The sequence below is a fragment of the Sebastes fasciatus genome, chromosome 22 (assembly GCF_043250625.1).
Source record: "Sebastes fasciatus isolate fSebFas1 chromosome 22, fSebFas1.pri, whole genome shotgun sequence".
Taxonomy (NCBI): domain Eukaryota; kingdom Metazoa; phylum Chordata; class Actinopteri; order Perciformes; family Sebastidae; genus Sebastes; species Sebastes fasciatus.
Genome location: NC_133816.1, coordinates 12442447 through 12452861, shown reverse-complemented (window position 1 = coordinate 12452861; position 10415 = coordinate 12442447). Strand labels below are relative to the sequence as shown.

Sequence of the window (10415 nt, the reverse complement as noted above, 5' to 3'; positions counted from 1 at the left end):
GCAACAAGAAGTGACACAGTAGGGTGGAGCAAAGTACAACCGAACTCTAAATAAGACATTTTTAGTGGACCAAAACACTAATATTAACTATCATGAACTGAAAACACACTGTGAAAGGGTTAAAGTTGTAAGACAAAAACGCGGACAACTCCCAGACCGGACAACGCCGTGGTAGCAACCTGTCACTCACAAGGTAGCCACGCCCTAAAGCATCCCCTGCTTTATGGTCTATTAGACTCTAAATGGGATCATAATTTACTAAATGAACATCATGCTGTATTGAAGAAGACTTGAAACTAGCGATTGAGACCATAAACTCATGTTTACAATGTTTACTGAGGTGATAAATCAAGTGAGAAGTAGGCTCATTTTCTCATAGACTTCTATACAATCAGACTTCTTTTTGCAACCAGAGGAGTCGCCCCCTGCTGGGTATTAGAAAGAATACAAGTTTAAGGCACTTCCGCATTGGCTTCACTTTTCAGACACGGAGGTTGCCCACTCTTAAAAGCACAAACTCTGAAGTATATGCAGAACAGAAGTGATTGGTAGCACTTTCCTTCAACCCCCTATTTAGTATTTATAATGGTTTATAACACACCAGAAGTTTGATTGAATGCTCCAGAACAATAGCTAAATGGACCTTTGTGGTGAGATTATTTTGTCAGCTCCTGTTTCCTGTGAGGTTACCTCTGTGTCTTTATTATGTAATCAAACAGGTTTGAGAGCAAAACTATCCACACTGCAATCAAAAAATATTTAATCGCAAGTATAATACATTTGTGATTCAAAATGTATTAATGCAAACGTTTTGTTTGTGAATCCAAAAGTTTTGTTTTTGAATACAAAATTTCTGCTTTTCGAATTTGCAAACAAAACTTGCGGATTCACATTAATAGATTTTTACAACAAATTTATTCCACTTGCAATAAAACATTCTCTGATTGCAGTGTTGATAGTTTTGCTCTCAAACCTATTCTGTTTGATTGCATAATAATGGCACATAAGTAACCCCATAGTTTCCAAGATCAAGAATGAACTTTTAAACTTAATATTTGTGTAATGTTAATATAGGGAACTGAATACTGGCTTTATTTTAAACTGAAACAGAGACTAAACTGTTGAACATTCAGTACAGTATGAACCTGATGAAAGATGCTCTTCCTCAGTTGTTGCTGTTACTTTCAATTTGTTGACTATGTGACATTTTGACCCCCAAATTAGTTCTGCTACTTCATGTTGAATCTAAGGAGTTACTGAAATCAATCATATATTACTATAATATTTCATATTTGCACTTCGTATTAAACTAACTTCTTTCTGCTGTTTGCTCATGTTGCACTTTAAAGTCATTTGACAGGCAGGAACTCGTTACCACAAGGGCGAGTTAACTCTGTCTCATTCTGCTTGTGGGTAAAGGAAACAGAAGTGCCACACGTTCACCACAGGACAGCGTCTGCCGGTAATGAGCTCTGCAACTCTGATCATGAAGCTGTGCCTCAGCATGCACATACATGTTCTGCATGTGCATTCATGGATTTATCTTTACAACTCTGTGCAGAAAGCAAACATGCATTTGCATATGTTTTGCAAGCATGTGTCAGAAAAGCTACACCGTGCCATTGTTTAACTTCCTGTCGTTGTGAATGAGAGCACGTTACCAAAACCGCAGGTTGGTCACATGACGCGACAAGTCTTCCACTTTCTGTGTTCAGTTTGTGCGGCACACATCTTCATTTTGGATCAGGGTGTTTATGTTTTCTTTCACAATGATGGTCAAGAAACGCTTCTTGTAAAAGACACACAGGAACCAAAAAGAGGAAGCGGAGAGACAAGAGGAAGAAAGAGGTGATGGACACGACAGATGAGCAGTGCAGTCCAGTCATCGTCACGAATGGTGGTGAGTTCATTCAGAGCTTCTACATTCTTTGTTTAGTTAAGTATTATATATCATTTAAATAAGCTTGTGTAGAGGCAACTTAGTGTGTGAAGTGAATAACACAAGTCTGTACTTTCTGATAGCAAATGCAATTTAATGTTTAGGTATTTCAAGACTAAATGACTGATCACTGTCACACTTCTTCTTGTTTTGTGTCATTCAGCTTACCCGGTACGGTGCACTGAGGAAGTACTTCTCCCTTTCTTCACAGATGAGAGTCTGCAGGCTGCCATGGACTCACAACAGCCTCCTGCCTCCCACAGCCTCCCTCCTGCTCTCCCAGAGCTCAGACTGGTCCTACTGGGCAGGAAAGGAGCAGGGAAGAGCGCAGCGGGCAACACCATCCTGGGAGCAGCGGGAGGCTTCGAGAGCGGGAAGCCCACAGAGGAGTGTGTGAAGAGGCGAGCCGATGTGGCGGGGAGGAAAGTCACGGTGGTGGACACCCCAGGGTGGGAGTGGTACTACCCGCTCAACAGCACCCCCAACTGGGTGAAGAGAGAGACTTTGCGGAGCGTGTCGCTTTGCCCTTCTGGACCCCACGCTGTGCTCCTGGTGATGCGATCATGCGCCTCAGTAACGGAGGACTACATCATTGAGATAGAGGAGCACCTGGAGCCGCTGGGGAAAGGAGTCTGGGAGCACACCATGCTGCTGTTCACCAGAGGAGACGAGCTAGGCCTGGTGTCCATGGAGCAGCGGATCCTAACGAGCGGCCCGGCGCTCCAGAGGCTCCTCCACAAGTGCGGGAACAGATACCATGTCGTGGATAACCGGAGCAAAGGAGACGGGACGCAGGTTAAAGAGCTGATAAGGAAGCTGGAGGAGATGGTGGCGTGGAAGAAGGATGGGAGCAGTCATTTAGAGATGGATAATACGGTGCTGGTGGGTCTGGAAGCAGACGGGAAGAGGAGAGCGAGGGAGAGGAGGAAGAAACAGAGGCAGATGGAGGCGCAGGTGCAGAGAGGGACCATCAAAGCTGCTCTAATGAGTGAGTACTTCAGTCTCTGTAAAATACATTAAATCGTATCACAAATGAGGCACAGAAAACCTCTTGAATGTATACCTATTGGAAAATATAAATGAATGCTTAAAGCTGCAATAATCAATATTTTTATATTAACAGTGGATCATATGACTACTGTAGGTGTGAAATGTGTCGCCCTTAGTGTCAACAGGCAGCTGTTTTCAACAAGTGTGCTACCTCCGGGTCTGAAAAGTGAAGCCAATGAGGAAGTGCCTTAAACTTGCATTCTGGTTGCAAAAAGAAGTCTGATTGTATAGAAGTCTATGAGAAGATGAGCCTACTTCTCACTTGATTTATTACCTCAGTAAACATTGTAAACATGAGTTTATGGTCTCAATCGCTAGTTTCAAGTCTTCTTCAGTACAGCATGATGTTCATTTAGTAAATTATGGTCCCATTTAGAGTCAAATAGACCATAAAGCAGGGTATGCTTTAGGGTGTAGCTACCTTGTGATTGACGGGTCGCTACCACGGCGTTGTCTGGTCTGGGAGTTGTCCGTGATTTCGTCTTACAACTTTAACCCTTTCACAGTGTGTTTTCACTTCATGAAAGTTAATATTAGCGTTTTAGTTGTCTAAAAATGTCTTATTCAGTGTTTGGTTGTACTTAGCTCCACCCTCTCGTGTCAATTCTGGTTGCAACAAACCTAAATGGTGTCGATCACAATGCCGAACTCGAGGCTTCAAAACTGCAGTCCATAAACCAATGGGTGACGTCACGGTGACTACGTCCACTTCTCATATACACCACCGTACACTAAGTTAGCAACTAGCTGGTGAACAAAGTGGAGCATTTAGCAGCTAAAGAGCCTGATATTTCCTTCAGGTGTTGGTGGAGACCAAAAGCTAAATTGGAGAGTGAATATTGGCCATGAATATTAAGTTTGATGAATGAATGTGAGGTAACTTGTTTGCTGACACACAATCTTATTAAGCCAACAAGCTAGTAGTGTCTGTTGTCTTTTTTTTCTTCCTTCATTTAATCAGAGCTGAACTTTGTATGAGCACACACAAAACGTTTCACCACAAATCCGTATTTCTCTCCCTTCCAGGCGATGGTCTTCAGGGTTCCGAGCTAGACGCCCACCAGTCGTTCTCCAAGGCTCCCCGACGTTTACCCGAGGTCAGACTGGTTCTCCTGGGCGAGCGTGAAACAGGAAAGAGCTCTGCCGGGAACACCATCCTGGGCAAAACGAGCTTCTTCCAGGCTGGGGCGGTGACGGAGGAGTGCACCCGACAGCAAGCGGAGGTGGCCATGCGGCTGGTGACGGTGGTGGACACTCCGGGCTGGGAGGGAGGAGTAGCGGGTGCCACGCCTGAGAGGGTGAAGAGGGAGATTGTTAGTAGCATGGCTTTGTGTTCTCCAGGGCCCCACGCGCTGCTTCTGACACTGAGGGTGGACACGCTGGTGAGGGCGGCACACGTGAGGGAACATCTGGAGCTTCTGGGCGAGGGCATATGGAGACACACGATACTGCTGTTCACGCACGGGGATCAGCTTCGGGAGGGGGTGGACATCGAGCAGCACATCCAGGGTGGAGGTAGGGACCTCCAGGGCCTGTTGGAGACGTGCAGGGGCAGGTACCACGTCATTAGCAGTGTAGATGGAGGAGGGAGAGGAAACGGAGGCTCCAGTACGGTGACAGAGCTCCTGAAAGTGGTGGAAAAGATGACGGCGATGAACAGGTGTGAGGCGTTCTCCGGCCTGGTTCAGGAGGTCAGGGATCTGAGCCGGCACAAGAACGAGAAGTTCAACCAGCGCCTGAAGGACATGGGAGATAAAATGCTTCGTCAGGAGGACGAGTTGAAAAAGATGAGAGAGAGGGAGATGAAAAGAATCAGGTGGTTTTTTGACAGGAAGAAAAAGCCGAAATCACCCGGAAAGCCCGACGTTCAAAGGGAAGAGGAGGAGGAGGAGGAAGAGGACAGGAGGATGGACGAGAGGAGGAATGATATCGGGGAGCTGGAGGATAAGATGCGATGGCTGACAGAGGATAAAGAGAGAGAAATTCAGGATCTGAGCGTAGCAAACGAGAGAATCCGCGTAGCACTGAACCAAAGCCGAGGAGAAAGGGACGAGGCGACGCTCAACCTGGAGCTAAAAGAGAGAGAGATCGAGGAGCTGAGAGAAAGAATCGACGAGCAGCAGGTGAAGCTGCTCGACCTTGAATGTGCCGGCGTAGAAATTGAACATGAGAGAAAACAGAGGGAGGAAACCATTAGAGCAAAGAAACAAGAGTGGATGAGTGAGGTTAGGAAATTGGAAGAAAACATAGAGCTGCAGAGGAAAGAGAAAACAGAGTGGATGGAAAAAGTTGATTCTTTAAAAGCAGAAATGGACAAGGCTAAAAGACACCATGATGATGTGGTCGAGAGAAAAGAACAAGACAAAAACAGGGAGATGGCACAGGTGGAGGAACAACTTAAAAAAGAGATGGAAATAAAAGAGAAAGAGCAAGAAGAACTGAGAAAGAAAGTCTCAGAGGAAAAGCAGATAGCTCACAATGACGTAAAACAATATGAAAAAGATATGGAGACGAAAGTTGAAGAAATGAAATCAGAACATAAGAAAGAGATGGAAAGAAAAATGCATGAGAAAGACACGGAGATGCTGCAGCATCAGGATGAGATGACGAGAAAAATCAGTGAATTAGAAAAAATGATGGAGACAATGAACGTTCAACACCAAAAAGAAATGAATCAGAAGTTGAAAGACAATGCAGAAGATATAGAAAGGGTCAAACAACAGCATGACAATGAAATAAAGGACGCACGGCAGGAAAAACAAAGACAGGTTGCAGAGCTGAAAGAGCAGTTTGCCAAAGAAACAGAGGAACAAATGCAAGCAAAAAAGACAGAGATAACAGAGTTAGAGCAAAGGTACGTCGTCCAAAATGAAAAAGAGAAGGAAATGATTCATCTGAATCACAAAAAAGACATGACAGAGCAGATGCAAGACAAAGAAAAAGAGGTAAAAGTGTTAAAACTGCAGCATCAGGAAGAAACGGCGAGAAAAATGAATGAAATGGAAAAACTAATGCAGACGAGGGGAGCTGAACTCAAAGAGGAAACAGACAGAAAGGTGAAAGAGAAGGAGGAAGATGTGGAAAAGGTCCAACAACAATGCAGAGATCAAATAAGAGACATGGAGCAAGAAAGACAAAGAGAGGTGAAAGAGCTGAAACGACAGTTTGCAGAAGAAATTGAGAAACAATTGCAGGAAAGACAAAGAGAGATAAGAGAGCTGGAGCAAAAGCACGCCGCCCAAACAAAAGAGAAGGTGCTAGAAAATGAAAAAGAGAAGGAAGTGATGAATGAAAGTCGTGAAAAATACATCTTGCAACAAATGCATGAGAGAGACGGACTAATAGAGGAGTTAAAACGTCAACACATTCATGAAATCAAAGACAAAATGCAAGAAAGTGAGCAGGAAAAGGAAAGGATTGTTCTGATTGTCAAGAAAGAGATGGAGCAAAGACTGGAGGAAAAAGAAGAGGAGATGGAGGAGATCAAACTGAGTGTGAGAGAAATGAAGGAAGAGCTGCAACAAAAGGAAGAGAAAGAGACAGATCATTTAAATTACAAGCAAGAAATGCAGCAAAAACTGGAGGACAGAGAAAAAGGAATTGAGGAGATGAAACGCAATGTCAAAGACACAAATGAAAAGCTGCAACGAAAGGAAGAGAAAGAGACAGATCATTTGAATTACAAGAAAGAGATGGAGCAAAGACTGGAAGACAGAGAAAGAGAAACAGAAGCGATGAAAGAACATTTAAAAGAACTTGAGCAACAATTGCGGCAGACGGGAGAGGAAAGAGAAAGAGATCGTTTGAATCACAAGAAACAGATGGAGCAAAAACTCCAAGAAAAAGAAAGAATGATAGAGAAATTGAATCAGCATATAAAGGACGTCGACGAAATCCTGCAGAGAAAAGAAGAAGAGAGAGGAGAGATTATTCTGAATCAAAAGAAAGAGGCAGAGCAGCGACTGCAAGACAGAGAACGAGAGATGGAGGAGATGAAACTGCAGCTTTTAGACGACACGGAGAGGAAAGTAAAAGAAAAGGAAAGTGAGATTGAGAGTGTTAAACAACAGGCCGACTCCAGGGAGGCGAGATGGAAGGAAGAGCAGAGGAAGAAGGATGAGAGAGGAGGAAACGAGTCGAACCGACTGTTAGAAATCATTGATGAGAAAACTAAAGAAATAACACAAGCACAGTGTCTTCTTGCAGAGAGAAACAGTGAGATTGATGAGGCGAAAAAGACATGTGCGAACTCCTTAAAAGAAATTGAAGAGCTGAAAGAAAGCATAAACAACCAAACCGCCAGTATCACGGAGATACAGAAGCAGGAGAGGAAAAAAGACACAGAAATGATGGAAAAACTTCGGGAGAAAGAAGAAGAACTGAGAGAAAACGAGAAAGAGATCATCCAGCTGAGGCTGACGATCGAGCAGACAAAGTCCGAGCTGAAGGAGCTCATCAGCAGGATGGAGAAGGAGATGACGAGCATGATTCGGGAATACGAGAAGGAGATCGCGAGGAGGAACGTGAGCGTGGAATCCGTCGCGAAGGAGAGGGATGGCGCCGTGAGTCGCTGGGAGGACGTCGCAGAGAAATACGAGGAGAGTCGGAGGAGAGCTGAGGAGCTGCAGGAGCAAAACGAGAAGCTGAGGAAAGAGACGGACAACCTCAAAATAAAGTGCGAGGAGCTGAGGACGGAGAGCGAAGAAGAAGTTAGAGAACAGCTCAGGGTGAAGAGCATCGAAGCAGAGATACGAGGCCTTCTTAAAGAGAGAGATGTGGAGGTCGAGGGGTTAAAGGAAGCAAATTACAAAGTGCAAGAAGAGATAGAAAGGATACAGAAGGGGAAAGAAAGTGAGAAAGTTAAGGATGAGGAATTCTTGATAAGGGAAAAAGAAGTAAGGGAAAGGGAGCAGGTTATGAGTGGAAACGAAGAAGAGTTGAGCAAAAGAGGGCACGAACTCGGTGCGAAAGAGGAAGAGCTTGCTGAAAAAGAGGTGAAGTTGGATGGTAAGGAAGAAGAGCTTAGCAAATGGGAAGCAAGTCTAGAAAAACAGCAAAAAGAGCAGGCGGGAAAAGAGCAAGATGTAGAGAAAAAGGAGAGGGAGCTGGAGAGCTTGCTCAGAGCGCTGGAGGGCAAACAGAAAGAGTTGAACTGTCACGGTCAAGACCTTCAGGAGAAGGTGAAAGGCCTGAAAGACCACGGGAAGGAGCTGAAAGACAGGGAGTGTTACTTGAGGAACGAGGAGCAGGACCTGCTCGGCTGGAAGTCGGAGCTGCAGATGCAAAACGAGCACGTGAACTCCACGACGCAGCAGCTGGACGAGATGGGGAGAGACTTGGCTCTGCTGAAGGAAGAGCTTCACAACAAGGAGAAGAATCTCAAGGTGTCACTTAAGAAACTGGGCAAATGGGAGCAGAATCTTACAGAACGAGAGGAAGGGTTGCACAGCAGAGAGAAAGGACAATATGAGGTTGATGAGAGGGATTCTTTCGATCTGACGGATGCAGTTGAGAGCTCAGGAGACGACTTGCATGTAATGTACAGAGAGGTCAGCGAGAGAAGGGAGAAGGGAATAGGAAGAGAGTCAGATAGAGGAGATCAGAGGATGAAAACAGCATCGTCAGCTGAAGATAACTGTCACCTTGAAACACTAAAAGAGATAAAGACAGATGAGGAAAAGGAAGAAGGAGAAGAGACGAGTAAGGATCTGGAAAGTGCAAAGGTCATTAGAGATGTTGCGTTTTTATCTGCAAGTCACAGAAGCTCAAACAACAAAGAGCTTCCTGGGTCGGACTTGAGGGTGGTGGTGTTAGGGGAGTCCTGGTCGCCTTGCTCCCCTGCTGGAGTTACCATCCTGTGCGGAGAGGCGTTCAAATCCAACGGCTCCACCTTCAGGCCCTGGAGAGGTCAAGTAGCCGGACGCCGCCTCGCCGTCGCGGAACCGCTAGGTCTGAAATGGAGAGACGGACCGGATCCGACGCAAAGGAGAAGCATCCTCGACAGCGTCTCCTGGTGCCGCCCGGGACCTCACGTCGTCCTCCTGCTCATGCCGGCCTTCTTGACCTGCACACAGAAGTACAGGAGAGCAGCGGAGGAGCACATGAGTTTGATTGGAGGGGAAGATGTTTGGCAACGCACGCTGGTGCTGTTCACGTGGGGGGAAATGTTAGGGGAGAGCGCGGAGCAGCACATCCTGAGGAACGGGGAGCTGACGGGGCTCGTGGAGAGATGCGGGGGCAGGTATCACGTGCTGAGCAGCAAGAGAAGCAACTCTTTGATCGAGGGGTTGTTTGAGAAGATGGAAGATATAGCGGCTTTGAACAGCAGAGAGCTTTGATGAGACTGAACACATTTGTCATGTGAAAATACTGTTTTTCATCTTATGTGAATATTTTTGAATAAATGTAAAAATTGGCGGAAGAAATACTCAGATTACTTATTTATTTCCATCCAATATGGCCTAATGTTTGACCCTGATATAGGTAATTTCATATTGCAATAACTATATATATATATAATGGTATAGATTTGTATAACTGTCTTTTATAAAAAGTGGCAGTTTCTATTTTAATGTATGTATTGTTGTTTTTGTTGTTTTTTAATGACTTTGAGTCTGTCAATAAAAATGAATTGAATTGAATTGATGGAATGTTTTCTGGTAAGTGAATTATAATAGTCTATAACTACACGATAAAGCCTATTTTTGTATACTCCTTTGTGAATTAAATAATGAGTTAATAATATAATAATAATTTAAGAATAAGATTTAGAATAATTTTCTCATTTAATTAAGAACTTTAGTGCAAAATTAACATAAACCGTTTTAAGAAATTATATAGAAAAAATAAATAAATATTTCCATATATATTTGTTAATCGCATTGAACCTAGTGGTAATGTAAAGTGTTATGTAAAAACAAAACTGCAGTTTTCAAATAATATTCCCTCAAAATATTTCACATCAAAGTTTCTGAGAAATTTGAGTTAGTAGCTTATTATCAAGTTAGACGACATAATTGCGTATCACGATATCTCGATATATAATTTAATCACGATTTAATTCCATTTAAAGACGATAAATTGTCTTACTAAATTATTGCCCAGTCCTTGTACCAAAATCACAAAGTAAACATTTTAAAGGTCTTATTGATAACATTTTTATGTAGATGAATATTTCTTGAACATAATACATCCACAGAGCCTTTAGAAAAGTGCAGAATAAAAGTATGGCTCTTCCTGAAAAAAATGATTATGATTGTGAATTGATCATTTTTAAAATTTTGGTGTGTCCAAAATGAATGTTTTGTTTATCTGAGTGGAAGATATCTGACGTTCGGTTCCCACTTCTAACAAGGCTTGTGAGATAAATGGCTGAGATTGACGGTAAGTGCCTGGCAACAACTTGTTGTGAAGTAAATGCAATGGA

At 43.7% G+C, this 10415-nt stretch overlaps 1 protein-coding gene across 2 annotated transcripts; it reads left to right on the top strand.

Moving 5' to 3' along the window:
- The first annotated feature begins 1443 nt into the window (after window positions 1–1443).
- LOC141760524 (uncharacterized) lies at window positions 1444–9608 on the top strand. Of its 2 annotated transcripts, none has more exons than XM_074623390.1 (3): window positions 1444–1900; window positions 2151–2927; window positions 4016–9608. In XM_074623390.1, the coding sequence occupies exons 1-3, from the start codon at window positions 1852–1854 to the stop codon at window positions 9325–9327; spliced, it is 6138 nt and encodes a 2045-aa protein (XP_074479491.1). In that variant the 5' UTR covers window positions 1444–1851; the 3' UTR covers window positions 9328–9608. The 2 variants fall into 2 exon arrangements, with proteins under 2 accessions (XP_074479491.1, XP_074479490.1); XM_074623389.1 differs by having other exon boundaries at window positions 2103–2927.
- The last annotated feature ends 807 nt before the right edge of the window (window positions 9609–10415 follow it).

Excerpts from the sequence above, each read along its gene's own strand:
- LOC141760524 (XM_074623389.1), top strand. The coding sequence starts at position 1,852 with ATGGACACGACAGATGAGCAGTGCAGTCCAGTCATCGTCACGAATGGT. Across the intron at positions 1,901-2,102 it reads AGTCATCGTCACGAATGGTG|CTTACCCGGTACGGTGCACT; the intron begins GTGAGTTCATTC and ends TGTGTCATTCAG. Across the intron at positions 2,928-4,015 it reads CATCAAAGCTGCTCTAATGA|GCGATGGTCTTCAGGGTTCC; the intron begins GTGAGTACTTCA and ends TCTCCCTTCCAG.